The sequence below is a fragment of the Lynx rufus genome, unplaced genomic scaffold (genome assembly GCF_022079265.1).
Source record: "Lynx rufus isolate CCGP_SWC_20201006 ecotype Redwood Valley unplaced genomic scaffold, mLynRuf1.p SCAF_8, whole genome shotgun sequence".
Classification (NCBI taxonomy): domain Eukaryota; kingdom Metazoa; phylum Chordata; class Mammalia; order Carnivora; family Felidae; genus Lynx; species Lynx rufus.
The window spans coordinates 27,032,486-27,054,413 of NW_025814896.1; the positions used below are offsets into that span (position 1 = coordinate 27,032,486).

The 21,928-nt window shown below is 48.5% G+C and overlaps 1 protein-coding gene across 3 annotated transcripts in view; it reads left to right on the forward strand.

The window, feature by feature from the left end:
- Positions 1–1,637: 1,637 nt before the first annotated feature.
- BCL2L1 (BCL2 like 1) overlaps positions 1,638–21,928 on the forward strand; it is a 48,869-nt gene continuing 28,578 nt past the window's right edge. The window contains exons 1-2 of one of the 3 annotated variants that reach the window (XM_047068039.1): positions 1,638–1,716; positions 3,140–3,833. In XM_047068039.1, the coding sequence (XP_046923995.1) occupies positions 3,270–3,833 (564 nt within the window). In that variant the 5' untranslated portion in view covers positions 1,638–1,716; positions 3,140–3,269. Of the gene's footprint in view, positions 1,717–1,935; positions 2,848–3,139; positions 3,834–21,928 lie in introns of those variants that run through there. The other 2 variants (XM_047068040.1, XM_047068038.1) reach the window with 2 other exon arrangements.

Consider the following 21,928-nt stretch of genomic DNA (forward strand, 5'->3'; position numbering starts at 1 on the left):
TCGAGGCAGACCAAAAATGTAGAGCTCAGCCAGAAGAGCAAGATGTAGAAGTGTCTATAGCAAGCTAGTATTTGTGTAAAAAATCTGTACACATAATTTGCTTGTGAATACAGTGACCATCTCTGAAAGACTACAGAAGAAAGTGATTGATGTGGGGGGAACTGTGGATTGGAAAGCAGACGTGGGAAGAGGACTTACTTTTCTCATTCTATGCTCTCTGGATATTTTTATTTTTTAAAAGGAGTTTTTTTAGTTTATTTATTTATTTTGAGAGAGAGAGAGGGAGGGGCAGTGAGAGAGAGAGAGGGAGGGGCAGTGAGAGAGAGAGAGAGACAGAGGGAGAGAGAGAGAATCCCAAGCAGGCTCTGCACTGTCAGCGCCGAGCCTGATGTGGGGCTTGATCCCACAAACCATGAGGTCATGACCTGAGCCGAAATGAAGAGTTGGTTGCTTAACCAACTCAGCCACCCAGGAGCCCTTTGTATATTTCTAATGTTCAGTGTTCCCGTATACCTATTTTTAATTAATTAATTTAACATAAAACACCTCTCAATGTTTAGACTCAAGTCTAACTCACTTCTATGGTCAACTTTCCAACCTCCTGCCATGCCACATTTCCCCTCCCTCAACTTGCTTCTCCAGTTTCTGAAACATGTCAACATCTTCCGGTTCTGAAGAACATTCTGCATTAAGCTGTTCCCTCTACCGAGGTTGCTGTTCTCTAGTTTCTCACCATGGGTCAGCATTTTCTTATATTTTAAGTCTTGGGTTCTAGGTCTCTTTTCCAAGAGGCCACCCCTGGCCATCCCACATAAGCAATTGTTGAACAAATGCCTCTCTCACTGGTCTGGCACGGCAGGGTTTACATCCCTGGGTACCCAGTCTAAAGCAGCACACTCCCTTCACTCTATGACAATAACCTGATTTACTTCTTTCATAGCACTAGTCACTATTTGAAATTTCCTTGTTTGTGTATTTTCTTAGTTGTTTACTGTCTCCAGCTCAAGGGTTTAAGTCTTCATGAAAGCGGGGATCATGTCTTGTCTTGTTTCTATCTTCAGCAACCCAAATGATAAACATTTGTTGAATACATTTATGCAGCATATACTATGGACCACACACTATGCTACAGATTTTACAAACAACAACTCTTTCAATCCTCACAATAACTCAGTGAGGGAGGTTGTGTTTTCACCTATTTTACAGTTAAGGAAATTGAGGCACAGAGCAGTTGAATAACTTCCCCAGCTGACAGAGTTGGAATCCCAGACACAACGTTCTTAGTTATAACGCGACGCTTTTTAGATATATAAACACAGATAGAGGACACTGACTAAATGAACGCACCGAAATGTGAATATAAACGTTGACTTTTTTGTTTTTTGGTTTTTTTTTGCGTCTTCATATTCCCCAGATCTGCCGCAAGGGGGCGCTCCCTCCCAGGTCTTGACGCCAGTCCTCAAGGCGCGCACTCCCTTTGCGTCTCGGGCTCGCGCGCGCTGCCGCGGCACCGGAAGTGACTGAGCTTGCAAGTTCCCCCGGTCTCTTCAGGGGAAACTGAGGCCGGCTCGTTCGGAAGAGACAGCACGAGCCGTCAGCCAGGTAGGCCGGCCCGGGTCCGCAGCGCGGAACTTGGCTACGAAGAGCCCTCGCGTCTGGAAGCTACCTGGCCGATGAAGGGGGGACGTGGCCCCCCACGGCTCGCGGGGCTCGCAGGTGAGAGCACCGCCTCCCCTGTGCGTGGCAGGCGCTGCGCCCAATGGGAGCCCTCGCCGTCCCGCTTCCGTGCCGACTGGACTTACTGATTGGCTACGCCGGGGCGGACCGCCGGGGGCGAGACCCCTCCTTCTTGAAAGGGCTAGGGGGCGCCCCTGAGGGAGAGGGGTTGCCTGGCAACGGGGCGGTGGCCCGGCGGGTACCCGGCCTAGCGCGCGGGAGAAGCCACCAGGCCGCAGCCCACCCGCCCCGGGCTCCGGAGACGTGCAGCCCCCGGCCCCCAAGGCCTCCCGGGGGCGCCAGGAAGCCACCTTGGGCCTGTCCTCAGGAAAACGTGGTCTCAGCTGGGCGGGGGGTGGGGGGGAGACGTTCGAGCAGGCCTCAGGCCCTCTCCCTGACCTGAGGAGAGGCCCGGAGCCTCACCCTCACCCCCTCTTTGTGCAGGGCGCCGGCGGCCATTGTGTCCGTGCGGGGAATGGAGGACCCGGCAATCCCCCACCACCGCCGCTACGTCCAGGGCCTTTGGGGAATTCAAAGAAAATCGGCGGTGTTTCTGGGGGGTCCCCGGCCGTCAGCCTCCCGGAAAGGCCCGGGGATGGCCTTTCCGAAGTCAGACCGCAGATCCGAGGCAGTTTCCCCCTCCTTCTGTCCCTTCTCGAAACCTTGAACCCCATTGAGAAGTACCTTCAGGGTTTCGGAAGCCTTACCCCGGGCTGGTACTTAAATAGAAACGACAACAACAACAAAAAACCTAAACCCCACACCAGCCACCTCCGGGAGAGTTCTCCTGGCTCCCAGTAGGAGGCGGAGAGCCAAGGGGCGTGCAAGAGCGAGGGGGCTGGGCTCTCGGGTGGCAGGAGGCCGCTGCCGAGTGGCCGCCCTCGATCCGGGCGATGGAGGAGGAAGCAAGCGAGGGGGCCGGTTCCTGAGCTTCGTAATTCCTGTATCGCCTTCTGGGCTCCCAGCCTGCCGGGTCGCATGATCCCTCCGGCCAGTGCTCCTTTTTTTGCCAGCCGCCGTGAGGCCGGCTGAGTTGCCGGCATCCCTGCTGCCACCTCTTCTCCCGACCTATGTTACAAAAGATCTTCCGGGGGTTGCACCTGCCTGCGGTCGCCTGAGACGGATTTGAATGTAGGTGGTGCGGGGGTGGGGATGGGGGGCAGACTGCCCGTGCGGGTGACTTTCTGAGGAAGGCATTTCGGAGAAAAAGGGGTGGCTGGAGTAAAAAAAAAAAAAAAAAGCCTGTGTGATGATTCAGAAAGAGCCCACTGGTGCTTTCAATTTGACTTCATTGAAGTCTCCTGGAAGCTAGACCCAGACCTTCCTAAGAGCCACAAAGAAACCAGTTCTGGTACCTCCAGGGGGAATGGGATATTGTAGGGTAAATGGCATGCATATTAATTTTTTTTTTTTTTTCCTGAAGCTCTTTCTCTTCCATCAGAACCTTATCTTGGCTTTGGATCTCAGAAGAGAACCACCAAGCAGAGACCAGACTCAGTGAGTGAGCAGGTGTTTTGGACAATGGACTGGTCGAGCCCATCCCTATTATAAAAATGTCTCAGAGCAACCGGGAGCTGGTGGTTGACTTTCTCTCCTACAAGCTTTCCCAGAAAGGATACAGCTGGAGTCAGTTTAGTGATGTGGAAGAGAACAGAACTGAGGCCCCAGAAGGGACTGAATCAGAGATGGAGACCCCCAGTGCCATCAATGGCAACCCATCCTGGCACTTGGCGGACAGCCCTGCGGTGAATGGAGCCACTGGCCACAGCAGCAGCTTGGATGCCCGGGAGGTGATCCCCATGGCAGCGGTGAAGCAGGCGCTGAGGGAGGCCGGGGATGAGTTTGAACTGAGGTACCGGCGGGCATTCAGCGACCTGACATCCCAGCTTCACATCACCCCAGGGACAGCATATCAGAGCTTTGAGCAGGTAGTGAATGAACTCTTCCGGGATGGGGTGAACTGGGGTCGCATTGTGGCCTTTTTCTCCTTCGGTGGGGCACTGTGCGTGGAAAGCGTAGACAAGGAGATGCAGGTATTGGTGAGTCGGATCGCAACTTGGATGGCCACTTACCTGAACGACCACCTAGAGCCTTGGATCCAGGAGAACGGCGGCTGGGTAAGGACCACGCCCCTTGTGTGTCCCTTTCTCTTGGCTTCTGGTCAGAGAGATCCCTAACAGCTTCTCCCCTGCTTCTCCATGCTGTTGTGCCGGGTGATTATTGGAGGTATTGTTTGTTAAGGAGATGTGACCGGCCTCCTTGCACCACAAGAGGTTAGCTGTTCTCAAATACAGATGACCTAGATCTTGAAGGACCAGGCAGCTTTCATTCCGGTCACCCTCACGGCCCCGCTCTTTCATACTTGTGTTCCAGTTTCCCAGCGGAAGAAAACAGCCTGTGTGTTTATTTGGCCCCAAATCTTTGCGAGTGGGAAGTGAGTACAGTCAGTGCTCCCCTCACCACAGAAAGGGCTGCTGAGTGTAATGCCTGTGAGCCCCTCCATTCTTACTCCCCCCGGGATGTCAGTCCTGTCCTGGGCTTCCCTCCCACAACTCAAGTTCCCCTTTATTTCAGAGTTTGCATACATGTTCCTCTCCTCTCAGAACAGGGCACAGCCAGGCAGAAGTTCCCACTGGCTTGGATGGCTGAGGATGGTCAGATTCTAGGGCAATGTAAGCTGTGCCAGTGGGCTGGCCCTGTTTGCGCTGCTCCCCTATGTTCCTTTGCTCCCAAGTGTGTAACTTTCTGCATAGCTGGCCTGTTTGCCGAGCTCTTGCTGTGTCACGCATTAAGCCCGGGGACTTTGCACCTCGCTGCCTGGGGTCGGTTGGGGAGCTCCAGCTGTTATGCCTGTTGCTTTCCGGCCAGGGCCCTGGGGCCTCTTCATGGATCACTGTGTGCTGGCAAAGCGAGAACCCGGTCTTTGGGACATTGAGATTCAGTGACAGACTTCGGGAACAGACTGACCTAGGCTTCAGTGCCAGCCCGGTCACTTAACCAGCTGTGTGACCTTGGACAGGCCAGTTTACCTTGAGCCTCGGTTTCTTCCACTAAAAAAACGTGGCAAGCCCTCTTCGCCTTGTAGGATATTGTAAATCTCGGAGCTAATGTGCGCAGTGACTGGCACCAGCAAGTTTCCATAGTAGTAGTTGTTACTGGTTCCAGACGCACTTTCTAGGCCCAGGAGTCATGCCTCATTCCTTTCTTAGGGAGGAAGAATTCTCTTGCCCATCACCAAATTAGGAGGAGACAGTGGTGAGAGGTTCTTTACCAATGGTCATTATAGGCAGTTTTTGCTCTTCCACAGTGAGATGGGTCCTAATTTCCTTGCTTCTGTCCCTGCGTAGGGGAGGTGCAGGGCTTATGAGAGGTATTTGGTCCCCTCAGAATACCCAGAAAATTGAGCAGGCTTTGGGAAATAAGTCATCTATTGAAGGAGCTGAGGTGGAAGGGGCCTTGCACCGGGGACTCTGGAATGTCAAGAATGCAAATTATCCATAGGCTGGGCCTAGGGCGTGGCACTTCAGTTTACCTCTGAGCAAGGGACCTCCTAGTTTGCCCTGGAACCCTTCCCCCGTCTTATTTCCCATTTCTTTGCAACTTCATTAACTCTTCCTGCTGCTAGTTCTTGTAAAATACAAAGGGGTCAAGTCAGTAGAGGTCAGATGACTGGGGTGGGGTTGGGGAGGTAAAGGTGGAGAGCTCTCCAGCTAAGGCCGACCAGACTTGAAAGCCATTCTGTAAATGAACTCCCTGGGGGGATAAATGATTAAATAGTTCCTGTTGGTTTGTGTGATGACCTCGCCGTTCCCTCCTGCTTTGATTCTCTTTGGGGGCAAATATTTGTTCAGCTGATTCCAGGAGGGATGGGATTCCAGCGCTTTAGACACACCCTCTGAGGCATCTCCTAGTAGACTTGGGCCTTATGCCCACCTTGCCCAACTATTGTCTTTGGCCAGTGGTGCTAATACCAGGTGGGTTGTTGCCAGCTATTAACAAAAGACAGTCTGGGAGAGGAGCCTGTTCCGTCGGCCAGCCTCTGCAGAGGGCTACGTGGATCAGAGAATTGCCAGTTGCCCAGTATTGTACGTAGAAAGAGGTTTTAGACACAGCAGCATAGGGTGAGTTCATCAGATCGCCGCCCCTGGATTGAAATTCCATCTTCTGTCTCTTTGCTCAAGGATTTTCAGAGCCCGTTAGACAACATACCATATGTTACTTCCTCTTGGTGAACAGAGGGGTTGTGTGCAGAAGAGCAAGTTATGTCAGCACCATTTCTCGGCACACATGCTCCCTGAGGCCAGGACATAAAGAACATTTGGCTGGGGATCCTTTGGATAGAAGCTACCCACCCATCCTGTTTGAGCTGCACAGACTGGCTGCTGCAGTGGCATCTCAAAACCTTCCTGGAGGCTGTGGTGGATCCACGAGTGTAGGACTTCTGGGCCATTACCACCTTGGGGTATGCTCTAAATTTAGCATCCCTACCGGAAAGGGGAAGGAAATGAACCTTTATGGAGTACATCTTATGTGTGAGGCATTGTGTTGGGTCTTTTATTTACGCAACCAAAATTTATTGAGCATCTACCATGAGGCAGGCACTGTGCTGGCCATAAGCGGCACGTGGTATCTTCCCTCGTGGAAATGACATGCTGTTTCATAGAACCCACACAATAACTTTCCAAGGTAGGGGGGTTTATTCCCAGTTGACATGTGAAACTCCTGATAGCTAAATGACTGGCTCCAGGTATCCCTCAACCAGTTAAGTGACTGAGTGAGAGTTTATACCTAGGTCAGCTTGACTCCAAAGCTTGAAGTCTTTTCCATCCCATATCAGGTTGTCCTGGGAGTAACAAAGTGACCCAGACATGCTGGCACAGAAAGCCAGAGATGCAGTAAGGCCAAACAAAACATGCGTGTGGAGGTACTCACTCTGGTCTGTGATGCTGGCATTGTGCAGGTAGAACAGTGCCTTTGTTGGCCATAGCAGGTCCCAGGTAGTCTGATTCTGGCACTGGTAAAACTCAAGTGGGCATTAAAGGTTTTGCCTAGCCAGAGTGACCTTCTTGTTAGTTTTTTCATTGTTAAACCCTCTCAGGCTTAGATAAGAATCATGTGCATGTGGGGAGAAGGTGGCCTGCTTCAGATCTGTCTACTTAATTGTGGGTGGGTTCCAAGGACTGGAATTTCGGTCACAGCCACACCACGGCCTTACTGGAGTCACATGGCAAGATGCTGAACCTGTTTGTCTCTGTTGTCCATCCATCTCTCTCACCTGTAGAATAGAATAATGATAGCCACCTGCCATAGCTTGACTCTAGTAAAGGATCTAGAACAAAAGCCCTTCCTGGGCTTTAATTGTAGGGTGGAAGAAGCACCTCTTTAATGAGTGGGCTCTCTTCCTCAGAAAACTGAACTTTGGCCTCAGAGTTTCTCAAGAAACAAAGCCAGCTCCTGAGATAATCATCTAGATTGGAATATAATGTGACCTTCTCTGTAGGACAGAGTGTTTCTGGGGCTTTCAATGGGAATGTGGACAGCTTTAGGGTGAGGACCCAGGTAGACTTGGCCATTTTGGGATCGCTGTGCCTGGGAAACCCCTAAGCCTGATGGAAATACCATTGCTGAGAGCAATGAACAGTGTGTGGGGAGAAGAAGCGTAATTTGGCCTTTCCCAGGTTGCATGGCTCTGTGGTCTTCTAGTTTCTATAGGTTTCTTCTTGCCTATTCTGGCTTCTTTGGCATGGGTATATGCTTAGCTGAAGCACCTCAGTGACCTTTGCAGATCTCAGCAGCTGTTGGCAGTTCTGCGGTTTTCTTGGGGAAACCCCATTAGAAACCCCAAACGTGGAAATTTTTAGTAATCTCATTCAGGTCCCAAAGTGAGGTAGAAATGTCTCAGGGACTCCACCTCAAAACACCCAGTTCTCCTGGATGTACATTTGACATTGCTTTTAAAATTCTGTCACCATCACAGAATTTTCCAGACTTCCTGGGACTAATTTCCCCAGTGGCCCCATGGAGCCCTTCAGCCTCTGCTAGAAAATTACCCAGGTGTTTTTTCAGGGGGTCTTGACAGAACCCAGAAGATTTTCTTTTCTTTTGTGTGGACAATCACCACATTTGTTTGGGCTGCAGGAAGCAGCGGTTGTCAGCTATCCTTTCCCCAGCAGGTATCTGTCCTGAGACCGATGGACTTCAGCAATTTTGAGTACCCACAGCCTTCCATCATGGGGCTTTCTTTCAGCAACCATGGTCTTGTCTGGGTTTAGCCTGGATAGATTTAGGGGTAATTCCCAGTGAGCTGCTCTTCGACAGAAGCATAATCTCCTACTACCTTAATTAGCAGGGCCCTGTCCCCACCCCCAACTTCCAACCTAATTCCACAGAGTCCTCCCTCGGGACTCCCTCTTTTTTCTTTGAAGGAGTCACTCTGCTCCTGGAGCCACTTCTCTTCTGTCCCTATAGCCGACAGTCTGTCTTCCCCGTTCCCAGTTGGCAGACCTGAGTCAGACAATCCCACTGGGTCTTTTTGTTTAGCCTGGGGAAGAGAAGACTCAGGAGAATATGATCACCAGTTTCAAATATCTGGGAAGAGGGCCTAAGCCTTTTTTTATTGGTAAAATACCCAGCAGAACTCGAATAAATGAGAGAAAAAAACAGTGGTAGTATTAAATGAGTGTAAAGAAGACATTTCTAACACGATCATATCTCTGCCAGATTTAGGGGTTTTCCTGAAGGTCAAGTCTGCATCTTGCCCAGAGGTCTTGGGCATAGCAGGCACCTAATGAAAGAGATGCCCACTAAATTTCTGAAGAAACACAGCTATCAAGCCAGAAACCAGAATAATAGTAATGGAAACTCCTTTACCTGATGGCTCAGTCATTGATTCAAACAGTGTTTATTGAGCTTCTATGCACAGGCTGTCCTAGGTACTAGGGGTACTGCCTTAAGTAAAATGAAGTTTTGCCCTTGTGATGCTCACATTCTAGTGGGGAGAGACGGACAACAAACATACAGTTATGCGTATATAACATATCAAGTGAGAGTAAGCGCTGTGAAGAAAATAAAGCAGGTTGAAGTATAGGGCATGCCTAGCAAGGGAGGTGGGGCTGCAGTTTTCAGAGTGGTTAGGGAAGGCCTCACCAAAAAGTAATATTTGAGCCCAAACCTGAAGAATGTGGCAGGAGAAGAACTAGCAAGAGGGAGAGTGGTTGGGATTGAAGGGGGAGAGGTGGCCAAAAGCCAGATTGCACAGGGCATTACAGGCCACGATGAGGACTTGGCTGTGGTTGAATGAGTGAGAGACCAGAAAAAAGTTTGGAGCATGGGTAAAGTGATCTGAATTCTGCAAGGGCTGCAGCCAGGAACCCTGTGATGAGGTTGGTGCAACTGCCAGGTTAGAAAGAATAGTGGTTTGGATCAGGAGACGGAAGTGGGAGTTGTAAGAAGGGACTAAGAGCATATGGCCAAGCTTGCACATGGCATGTTGATGGAGGCCACATTTTTTAACCACTAGGAGGTCATGAAATCGAGGCTAAATAAGCTAGATGTTCTTCAGCGATAGTTCTGTCCAAATGTGGTATCCTGAATGGTTGTCCTCCATTCTAGCAATATTTCTGTTTGAAATGTTGTCTGGGCCTAGGTCCTAGCTCACCCACATCTAGCTGTGTGACCTTGGGCAAGCTTCTTGAATTCTCTGAACCTTGGGGCAGATGATATCTGCTTCATCAGGTCATGACAAAGACCTTATGAGGCGTGCCCAAGATGTGTAGAGCCTGGCACATGTTGTTAGCATAATTCCTATCATTTTTACCCCAGAACTCAAGTCAGAAACCCATTCAGCATGCATTCTCCTTTTTTGGGCTCCATGCCCCTCCAGCACATCCTCAGGGCAGGGTCCTAGCAGTGTTTTTGTCATGGCAGGAGTTCATGGTGTTTCTGTACTGTGGTGGTACAAGCACTGGTCATAGAGTCAGGATCCTTGTTCTGTCATTCTGCTCTGACTCACTGTCTTACCTTGGCCAACTCACTTCACCCCCAGGCTCCAGTTTCCCCCAAATCTGTAGGACAGAGGGTTGAAGTGGACAGTCTAGGTAGGAATCTGGTTGTCACTGGCCTTAAGCCTTGTGGCCAGTTCCACCATTAAGGCATATTAATTACATTTGAGGATGGCTCTTTCCTATCAACAGCTACAGCACTTGAGCTATAAAAATTAAGTAATTCCAGTGTCAATACAGGGTACTTTCTCACTGACCCCACAGTCATAATATTCTACATTTATGTAGCACTTTGCAACTTCCAAAGTGCTTTCATATCCACCTTGCCTTTTTGATGCATATAGCCACGCAGCGGGGTGAGCTGGAGGGAAATCAGGCTGAGAGAGGTGAAATGGCTTGCCCAAGGTTACACATCGGGAGGAAGAGGCAGGGTTTGGATTTGTGGATCATTTGACCACTTACTTGCTGTGTGACCGTGGACAAGTCTTTTAACTTGTAAATAGCCGCAGTAATAGTGCCTTGTTCTGAAGACTCAGTGAGTTAATCTACTTCTTAATGTTCTCAGAGTAGTGACTATCAGTATCAGCAGCAAACAGCAGCCACATCCTAGGGCTCCTTCTGGCTTCCCGTTTATTACATATTGATTTTTGCAAATAGTGTTTTTGCAGAAAGAAACTGCCTCTGGGACCTTCTGGTACTTGGTTTCATCCCTGGTGAGACTCTCAGGCCAAGCTGGAGCCTTACAGCTAGCTCCAAGCTACAAGGCTTTTTGGGCAGACTCCAGAGCTCCCCTCGGAACTAGAGGTTTTTCTCTCGCTCTTCAGGAAATGCCATTGCAATGACTTCCATGGACTGCTTCCTGTCCCAGCCCTGCAGCCGATTCCTGCTGGTGAGAGTGTAGAAACTGGAAAGTAATGTCCCTAAAGACTCCCCCCTCCCCACAAACTACTTTTTTTGGACGTGTCCCTCCCTTTCCTCTTGTCAGTTACTTTCTTTGCTCCCTCCCCCTTCACCCTTCACCTAGCTTCTCTCCCCAGCCCTTGGTCAACCCTTTAAGATTCGAAAGTGCATTTCCAGTTAGTTCTTTCAGAACAGTTCTGTTCTGGGGGCCGGCCAGAACTCCATCTCTCTCCCAGGCTCCATCACTCAGTAGCAGTTTCAGTCTGGGACTCCCCCTAGAGGGACATTAAGCCTGTCACTTGCAGTGCCTTGTGTCATCCATTAACCCTGAGTTTCCCCTGAGGTCCCTACCCTCCCCCCCCCACCCACTCCATCCCCCTGCACAGGATGGAGACTCCTAAGAGAGATCTTAGAGGTTTGGCACATATAAATCCTGCCTCTTGGAGACTGATGACGGAGGATGGAGTGAAGTGGAGTCAGCCCCTCCCCCCTTCACCTTTCAAGAGGAAGCTAGAAGGTTGAAAACCTTGTTGGACAATCATCTGAGGAATGGGAGCTAGCTTGGGAGGGGATTGGAACGCACTCAACTATGCCTCAGATCCTTTGTTCCGCTCTTGAAAGGGAAACATTCCCCTCCCTCCTCCCTGGCCACACACACGTGCCTTTGTTCCCCCCGGTCAGGCCAGGCGGAGCCAGGAACACAGTGTCCCTTCCAAGGAGCCTGACTTGTCTCCCCAGAGGCTGGCTTCCTGGTCAGCAGGATTGAGATTTTTGCTCAGGGAACCCCCCCCCCCCCAGCCTCCTGTCCTTTCCATGGAAGAGTCTTTCTCTCAGCAGCTGAAAACTTGACTACAGAGCTGTCCAGGGACTTCCCTGGAATTATTCCATGGGATGCCCACATCCCAGGATTAAACAGTCCCTCCCTCTTATTCCACTTGGTGATTAATATTATTGTTAACATTACTATTAATAGCACCTAACATTTATCAAGTGCTTACTCTATGCCAGGCATTGTTCAGGGTGCTTTATATGTATTTATTTATTCCATTCGTCTAGCTGCACTTTGAAGTTGGTACTGTTATTAACCCCATTTTACAAGTGAGGAAACTGAGGTACAGAGAAGTTAAGCAACTTACGCAAGGTAGCATAGGTAGAGGTAGTAAGTGGCAAAGCCTGGGAGAGTAGTTTCCAAGCTCCCACTTTTAAGTACTCGGCCCCTGCCCCGCATTGTACCAGTGTTTAGATGATGGTGGGTATTTATCCAGTGCCACTTACGTGACAGGCTTTTTACCAACATCATCTCTTTGTTACTGTCCCGACAACTTTACCATTATAGGACACTGAGATTTGGAGGGTTTACTTAGCAGGAGGCAGAGTCAGGATTTGAAACCAAGACCATCTTACTCCAAACCCTGTGTTCTTTTTCTCTACCCTTCTTAAAAGCCCTACAAGGTTATCTTCATTCTATGGTTGAGAAAAACTGAGGCTCGGAGAAAAGTGACATGCTCTGGGCCTCATAAGCTAATACCAGGGCGACCTGGGCTTCAAACTCGAGGTGACACTTTTAACACTTTACTGCCTTAGTAGTCTGTAGCGTGATGATAGTAGCTTTTATGTGCGTGTGAACGCTGTGTAATTTACCAGCCTCCTTTGTATACGTCATTTCACAGCGAGGTAGGTGAGGTGGGTATGTTTAGACCCATTTCAGGAAGGAAACTAAGGCAAGGACTCTTGTCCCACAGTAAATGGCAGAGTCAGTCTTACAAGTCTTTTTCTGGCTTTTAAGGCCTGAATGTTATATATAATGTCTGCCTTCCCTAAGGCTGTTCATTGCTTGGAGCTGTCCTTAGAGTTTTATTTCATTTGTTAAAGCAGCAAGTATTGATGAATGTTTTACATGTGCTAAGTGCTGGGGATACTGTGGGTACTGGGGTGAGTAGACCTAGGTCCTGTCCCTCAGTGGTCTGTTTCCGTGCCCCACACCTGGGGCCTTGCTAGTATCCTTCTGCCATCTGAGTCAGGTTATATGTATCACCCGTCTACCCCCTCTATTGCCAGACACACCAGGCAAGGTTCATTATAGTTAGTGTGTACTGATCACCTTCCACACACCCATAGATAAAACTCTGGACTCAGACTTGAAGCTTAGCTTGATTTCTTGCTCTACTACATAAGTACTAGGCATATCAGTTTCAAGTTCTCACCCTTAAATCTGAGAGAATACCAACTCATCAGAGTAAGGGAGGCTTAAGCAAGAAAGTGAAATTTAAAAGTGCTTTTTAATAATAATAACAGATACTGTGTGTTGAGTGTTTGCTCTGTGCCAAGTGCTACATTTATGCCCTTGATGTTAATCATCTTGTTTGGTCCTCACAACTGTGTCAAGACAGAGAATCCAGAGCTTCAAGAGGCTCTATAGGGGCGCCTGGGTGGCTCAGTCAGTTAAGTGTCTGACTTCAGCTTAGGTCACGATCTCACAGTTCTTGGGTTCGAGCCCCGCGTCGGGCTCTGCTGACAGCTCAGAGCCTAGAGCCCGCTTCAGATTCTGTGTCTCCCCCTCTCTCTGCCCCTCCCCAGCTAGCACTCTGTCTCTGTCTCTCAAAAAAGAAAATAAAAATGTTGAAAAATAATAATAATTAAAAAAAAAAAAGAGGCTCTATAATATGTCCACACTAACATACCTTACAGGAGGCAGATCTGGGTCTCGCACTCAGATGTATCTGGTGCCAAAGCCTACCCTCAAGCCACTGCGTCATTGCTTCTTTGCAGGTCTGGACTGGCTTATTTTACCCTGAGTTCCTGGCACAGGGCCTGAGGTTGGGTAAGGGCTTGGCCAGCATCTGCTCAATGAACATGAGGTTATTATTAGATGCAGGTTAGGTGACAAAAATGTCTGTGTCCCTAAGGAAGCAAACTCATTTGCAGCAGGAGGAATAGACCCGAAACACTTGGTGAATGGCTCCAGGCAAACTGTGCCAAATCTGTGGTGTCGTTTCCAGAAGCAGAAGAGGACAGACCCACTGGCTGCATCCCACAGATGCCCTGGAACTCTGCCAAACCAGGCCACTTCCACCATCAGCTATTCAATTGATGACTCGGTCCAGAGGCCTCCACTCCCAGGCTGCATCATCAATATGCGCCTTCTCCCTTGCCAACTGCACTGCCAACCCAGACCCTCTCCTGCGCCAGTAGTGGAAAGTGTCAGGAGGGGAAAGATCACCAAAGGCTTGAATAATAGCCTTCTCAGCAGTGTGGCTTTGTGCAATGCAATGCACACTGAATCTTCAGTTTCCCCATCTGTAAAGTGAAGATAAGAGTCATCCCTTAATGAAGATAATAGTAGTAATGTCTTTCTCATGGAATTGCTTTTTCTTCAGCCTGGATCACTCTTCTAGATCTGATCAGGGCTGTCATCTTACCATTTAAGTCTCGACTGAAATTATCACCTCTGGAGAAGCCACCCATGTTTACATGTTTACCGTCTGTCTCCTCCAGTAAAATCTAAGTCCCCTAGAGTGTAGGAGTTTTGTCTCATTTTTTCCTTCATCCCCAGTGTCTAGCAGAGTGCTTGGCATGTAGGAGACACTCAGCAAATATTTGTTAAATGAGTGAGTGACCCTGTAGCCCACCTAGCACAGTGCCTGACGCAGTATACTCAGTCAATGTTAGGCATCATTATTACCTATTAGGAAGATGTGGACCATGAAGGCTTTCAGTAGTTGGAAGGAATGTGCAAGGGCAGCCTTGGTAGGTAAGAACCACTCGGGCAGATCTGGAGGTTAGAAAGTGATGCGTTTGGGAGGTAGCGAGAGGGCAGACTGGCTGAAGAGGGTCTGGGTTGTGAGTAAAGCTGGTCAGGGAAAAGGGAGCAGTGACTGATGGCAGAAGTCTCTGGGCAGAGGGATAGGGATGGTTGACAGTACAGGTGGGCCCAGTGGGGAGAGGCCCAATACCAGAGGGATGCAGCCAGGTCTCCAGTGACGCCTGGGAAAGAGAATCTCTTGCCAGCTGGGACACAGCAGGGAAAACTGCAGGGAGATAAAAGCCAGAGGCACCTGTGACCTGTGGATCAGGTAGGCTGCCCGGGTTGTTATTTTGGGGCTCTGGGGCAGGTGCAGATTCAAAGGCTTGATTGAAGCCTTTTGGCAACTCTTGTCTCAGTAGGGTAAACATCACCTGTCTCCTGCCACCTGTGACAACAATGCCAGGAAGGTACCCTAGGAAGGCCCAAAGGGGCCCAACTTTTTTGCTGCCCTCATGGAGCAAGAAATACCCACCATGACAGGCCACTCCTTCCCTGTCGTACAACCCCCTTTCTGAAGGTCTCAGGTGGCAATAAGATACCTCCTGCCCAAGAGGCCTCCATGGTTCTGGCCCATGGAAGGCAGGGGCAGGGCTTTGGGAGCCGTTGACAGCTGGGCCCAGCTGGGGGAAGGGATCAGTTTGGGAGCAGGTGCAGATTTCAGGGAGGGCGGGGCCTGAAGGGAAGTAGGGATCTTGGTAGACTACAAAATTGCCCTCCCCATCCCCCAGCCACAGCTGGCTTCTCTAGGAACCTGATGACCTAGTTACAATGCTTAGAAATTGTTAGCTTAGCTTGCAATTTAGGGCTGTACCAGTCTCTCCTTTCTGAGGCTTCTTAGGTCCAAAAGGTGCCCTGGCATTCCCCCAAGGGGGTTCCATGTGAAGGATATGCATTGTATCACATGTACGGGCTTCTTGTCCAAGAAAGGAAAGAACCAGTCAGGTTTCTCCCTTCTTCCTTGATGTGCCCTCCACCCACCCAAGGGAGAAAAGACTCTCCTGCCCCCACCCATGCCCACTTCTTTCTCTCTCTGGGGGGTTGATGGGTGGCAAACAAAGGACACAAACTTCTTACCTGGAGGTTCTGTAGAGAGGGAGACTCCTATTCCCCTAGAGATAGCTTGAGCACACCTAACCATTTCCTCCTTACCTTCTCATCTGTGTGATGTTAAGGCTGGATGGAAGGGGGTGAAGAAGAATCTTTTGGGGGCTCTGGAGGCTCCAGCCCTGCCAGGCAGTAGCTGCTCCTGGTGTCTGCCTCTCCATGGCCTCCTTCAGACAAATTTCATCACTGTTAAGAGGCACAAAATTTGGCAAACCAGTACTGGAGCCTACTTGCCCTATAGTTACCCTTGGACAAATTACTTATCTCCCCTAGCCTTAGTTTCCTCATTTATAAGAAGGAGGTAATAATATATAGTGCTTTTCTTGAAAGACTCTTGGGAGCATGAAAATAACTGGTAAGATACATGGAACACTTAGCATGGGGGCTGGCATATAGTAAATATACTAAGTATGACAGCTACTATTACTGCTATTATTATCAGAGTGTCTTCACAGGTGGTCAAGTTGCTGTGGTCACTATTGGCACTACTCTCCAAGAGAAAACTTTTAGGTTGAGAGAGTATGTGGATATCCTTTGAACCAAGAGCTTGGAGATTTTAAGATCCTGAAGCTGAGGACAGTGGTCTATAACCTTGTCCTCCACCTCCTCCACAAGTGCCCCAAGTCATGCTCTGTTCACAGTAATCGTGGCTGACCTGGCATTTGGCAATAGGGCGTATTTGATCTTTGCTGAGTACCTCCAGGAAGGCAGGGCCCTCCTCCTCTGCTTTATTTACCGCTGTGTCCCTAGAACCTGCCACAGAACCTGGAACATAGAAAGCACTCAATCATTATTTGTTGACTGAGTGGAAGGCTTAGTGAGTTGAATATTTAAAGTATATAGAAGTTGGGGCGCCTGGCTGGCTCCATCTGGAGCGTGTGACTCTTGATCTTGAGGTTATAAGTTTGAGCCCCACGTTGGGTGTAGATGGTACTTAAAAATAAAATATTTTAAATAAAATAAAAATAGAAGTACAGAGAAGCACACCTAGCGCATAGTAGGTGTGTGGCATGTGTTTGAACGATTAAACAAAGTGTTGTGAGGCCTCTGAGTTTTTCCAGGATGGCTCCACTCCTCGTTTGCTGTGTGGCCATAAGCCTCTTGCCCAAGCTCTGCCTGTTGCCTCATCTGTTGCAGAAAGATAACACCCGCCTTGCCTCCCTCGTGGGCTAGCTGTGAGGCCCAGGGAGATGATAGATGAAAAAGCACTTTGAGAACTATAAATATTTGGTCTTGTTGCTGTTCCTTGACGAGGTCACAGCCATAGCTGTGTCATTCATTCATTCATTCGTTCATTCATTCAACCAACAAGCATGTTTTGAGTAGAAGCAATAGCTGGCTCACTTACCTGGCTTCACGAATTTGGACAAGTTACTTTACTTCTTTAAGTCTGAACGTCCATAAAATGGAAACAATACTCTTTTCACAGGATTGTTGGGAGGAAGCCGAAAGCAAGGCACCCTGAACTTATCGAGGCTGAAAAGTGTCTCTCTCGCTGTCATCAACTATGATGAGGCCTAGCACTTGGTGGCTGAGGGTTTAGTGACATTAAGCCATTACTGCCTTCTGTAGTCAAATTACCAGACAAGGCCAGAACTCTTGAGTGTGACTCAAATGGGAAGTAGAAATGAGTGTTCCCTCCTAACCCCAGGATGTCCTCGCCTGCCTAGGCTGGACTGCTGAGTGGGAGATCTGACCCAGCCAGGATCAGTACTGCTTAAACATAAAACCATGAGGCACAGTGGGCCTCACCCCACGCTCACCTCTGATTCAGAACAAGAACATCCCACCCCTTGTTCTACCCACTTCTCCGTCTGCTACTCAGCCAGAAAAATTTCCCTTTGTTCACAGCACCCACATTCATATGAAACCCTAGGGGTTACCGTATCAAGGAAATCTTCAGGGAGTCCTCAGAAACAGCCCTTTGGGGCAGGGTCTAGTGAGGGAGCCCAAGTCTAAGTTCAGGGTCTCCTGGGACTGGGTCAAGCAGCAGGTGCAGGCATGAGGCCCCAGGCTGGTGGCTGAGTGACGAAACTGAGAGATGTATAGGGCCAGACAAGAAGCCAACCTAGAGGAAACTGCCTGCCTGTCCATGCAGGTGTGTGGGCACCTGGGGGCAGTTTCTGGTTTGAGTTAGTGGTGGAAGTTGGCTTTCGAAATCAGTACTCCAAACCTCAGTGAGGGAAGCCCGTGGAGCTCCAGGGCAAAGCCTGCAGTTGGCACCCAGTCTGGGCTATAGAGTCCGACACAGCTGAATTTGAATCCAGGCTCCATCACGTACCAGCTGCTTGTCCTTGGGCACATTCCTCCCCTTCTCTGAGCCTCTGAAAAGTGGAAATAAAATAATACCTGTCTCAGTTTTTCATAAGGATGAAATGAGATCATACATGTCAAGCTCAACACAGATGTTAGAGTAATTTTAACAACAGTATTTTTTGTGCAGTTCCACTTAAGTGTTCATATGTATTAATTCTCTGAATTCTCAAAACAGTAGCACTGAGGTAGGTACTCTTACTATTCTCATTTTACAGAGGAGAAAAGTGAGGCATAGGGAAGTTTAAGGAATTTGCCCAAAGACACAGCTACTAAGTGGTGGAGTCATGAGTTGAACCCAAGCCTGCTGGCTCCAAAGCCCACGTGTTCTACCTCTGGATAAGGAGGGCCCAGTAAATGTTGCTGCTGTTACTCTTGTATCCTACATTGTAGCTGTCTGTGGTTTTGGCCTATCTGCTGAATTCTGAGCTCAGTGAAGGCAAGAAACCCATCTTAATCACCTTCCATCCCCAAAGACCAACATAGTACTCATAGTACTCATTAATATGTGCTTAATGGCTGAGAATATTCCCCATCTTCATTAATCAATCAGTAGCTCTTTATCGACCATTTCCTGTAGGCTAGATTTGAACTAAATCCTGGGAGGAATGCAAAGTACAACTGTGTCTCTGTAAACGGAAGATTGGGTGTGTGTATGGTTGAGGGGGGAGAGGGGGAAGCATTCCAGAGCACTGTGTCATTGGCAGAAACTTCCACACAGGAGGCAAAAACAATACAGGTGGCTTGGGGATGTTTTGCAAGCTGGGATTCCCACCCCTCCCTGACTGGGCCACTCCCTCCATCTTCTGCAGAACAAGGTGGCACAGATTCCCTACTACTGCCCTAGGCAGAAACCGCTCCTTCTCTTTGCACCCTCTCCAGTGAGGAGGGTGCATCTTTCTTGCTCATGCAGCTAGTTCATGGGAGCCTAGAATGACAGGGAAAGAATCAGAAGTTTGGAGCTGGGAAGGGACCTTAAAAAAAACACTACTGCCAAACCAGGTTGGGGGGGGGGGGCAGGGAGGGAGGAGGGCAGGGTGGCTCAGTTGATTAAGTGTCTGACTCTTGGTTTCAGCTCAGGTCTGATCTCACAGTTTGTGAGTTCGAGTGGAATCTGCCTCTGCACTGACCGCGAGGAGCCTGCTTGGGATTCTCTCTCTTTCTCTGCTCCTCCCCCACTGGTGTGTGTTTGTGTGTGTGCGTGTGTGTGCACATACGTGTCCACACTCTTTCCCTTTCAAAATAAATAAATAAACTGAAAAAAAATTTTAAAAACCAGGTCCAGATCTTACCACATTCTTGCTTGTCAACCTCTACCCACTTAGAATAAAACCCAGAGTCCTTACCAAGTTTGCTAAGACTTGCATGATCTGGTCCTGGCTGCCTCTCCTATCCTCCATCCATTCCTCCACTCCCTCTCTGTACCCTGACCACAGAGGTTTCTTCTGTTCCTTGTTCCTGTCACACTTGTCCCTGCCTTCGGGCCTTTGTAGTTGCTGTTTCCGCTACCTAGAGTGCTCTGCCCTGGTGTGTGCCTTGCTGGTTCTTTCCATTGACTCAGCTCCCAGGTCACCTCCTCCAAGAGGTTCTCTTTGACCTTTTGTCTAAAGTAGCTGAGCTACTTTGTTTAGTCTTTTACCTGCTACATTATCTAGTCTTTTACCTGCTTGTATTTTTTGTCATAGCACTGATCTCTGACATTTTCCTTTTGTGTGTTTACTTGGTTTTTGTTTCTTCCACTGGAATACAAGTGTCATGATTATAAGGACTTTGGTTTGTTCATTATTTTATCTGTAGTTCCTAAAACTCTAAAACTGTTCCTTGCAGGTAGTAAACATTCAGTGAATGATTTTGGAACAAATGACTAATGACTGAGCAAATGAACAAATTTGAGATGTTGTTTTCATTTTACACATGAGAAAACTGAGGCCCAGAGAAGTGAAGCCAATAAGAATTGAGAGTGTTGTTTCAGCTCATCTTTTGAATGCTAAGTGCCAAGCACTGTGTTTAGTGATTTACTTGCATTATCTTTGTTGCTTCTCTTTAATTGTTATAATGAGTTGTTTGGAACATCATTTTTTGTACACCATTATAGCATTTACAAGAAAACTAGAGGAGCGGCTTGGTCGATTGAGCATTTGACTCTTGATTTCAGCTCAGGTCATGATCCCAGGGTTGTGGGATCAAGCTCCATGTTGGGCTCCTCACTGAGTGTGGAGCCTGCTTAAGAGTCTCTCTCAGGGCATCTGGGTGGTTCAGTCAGTTAAGCTTCCAACTTCGGCTCAGGTCATCATCTCAGTTTGTGAGTTTGAGCCCTGTGTTGAGCTCTGTGCTGATAGCTCAGAGCCTGGAGTCTGCTTTGGATTCTGTGTCTCCCTCTCTCTCCCTGCTCTTCCCCTGCTAATGCTCTGTGTCTCTCTCTTTCAAAAATAAACATTAAAAAAAATTTTTTTTAATAAAAAAAAAAAGGTTCTCTTTCTCTCTCTCTCTCCTGCCCCTCTCTCCTACTACTGCTCTTTTTCTTTCTTTCTCTCTCTCTCTCTCAAAAAAAAAAAGGGAAAAAAACCCTAGACTCTTATTTTTTTTATTGGAACCCCATTCTGTTTTACAAAGAGCTGGAGGCAACTTAGGAAAATTCATGTAACTAGAAGGATTTAGCTAGAGATGTCAGGTGAAAGAAAAGTATGGGTAAGAAAACAAGAGCCAGAACTAAAATAGGGTCCACAGAAATGGATACTTGAGTCTCTTTGAACTGAGCAGTTTTTCTACTGTTGTTATGATTGATTACTAAATTATGCCCAGATTCTTGAAAATGGTTTTTTTATTTTTTAATCCAATCACCAGGCACTTAGCTGGCTCAGTCGGTGGAGCATGCAACTCTTGATCTTGGGGTTACGAGTCTGATCCCCACATTGGGCATGGAGCCTACTTTAAAAATAAAATCCCAGGGGCGCCTGGGTGGCTCAGTCGGTTGAGAGTCCGGCTTTGGCTGAGGTCATGATCTCGCAGTCTGTGAGTTCAAGCCCCACGTCAGGCTCTGTGCTGACAGCTCAGAGCCTGGAGCCTGCTTCAGATTCTGTGTCCCTGTCTCTTTGCCCCTCCCACACTCATGATCTGTCTCTGTCTCAGAAATAAATAAACATTTAAAAAAAAATTATAAATAAAATAAAATCCTCTCACACACTTGACCTTGAGATTGTCCCGACTGCATACAATAGTCCAGGATTTGTTGGCTTCCTCACCACCTCATCAGCTGGACTCCTGGACTAAGGCAGCATGATCTCTTCCTTCTCATTTACCAAAAGAGCCAGTCCAGCAGGGAGGAGCCTGGCCCTTGCCTCAACCCCAACTTTGTCTCAAAGAGAGCCTTTTCCCTAAAAGATTAATTGAGATATCACCCAATTGAAGACCCAGTTCTTAAGACACTTTGAACCAAATTAAAGAGGGAAGACATCACATGAAAAGAGACGTTGTGAAAGCCACCAGTAAATGCTAAATGCCAAGTAAAAGAAGCACATCACAGCAGAGGGGCCATTAAAGCTGGAGCTTACCATAGAGAGGGAGAAGAACTGGTGCTCCCAGCAGGGGGTCATGTGAGCTAAGATGTGCCAACTGGGATGGACTCTTGAGAAGAGACCCATGAGCAGCAGTAGTCCAGTTGGGAGTATGTGTGGACTGGCCTCTCTCTTACTAGTTGATAAAGCCAGAAAGGTCAGTTGGAGCCAAATTTGTGGAAGCCTCAAGTGCCAAGAAAAGATTCTGAGGCCCTCCTCGGCAGCCCTGGTATCCCAATAGATGAGTCATTGCCAGGCATAGATGCCCATCCTGGCTGCCTGTCAGTCCACTGATGCCCAGGTAGCAGTGCCAGCATCTGAAATGGGAGCCAGGACCTTGAACAGACAGTGAACAGAAGAGTAAGTGTGGGGCATTTGTCAGGTGAGACTCTGACCGTCCTGGGTGCATTCCTTCATTTTGGTGATTCAGCAAATGTTCATTGGGCACCATTTACATGCCAAGCTTTGTGCTAAGTGCTGGGGGTGCTGTGATGACCAAGACAGTCAAGGACGCTGCTGTCACAGAACTCTTATAT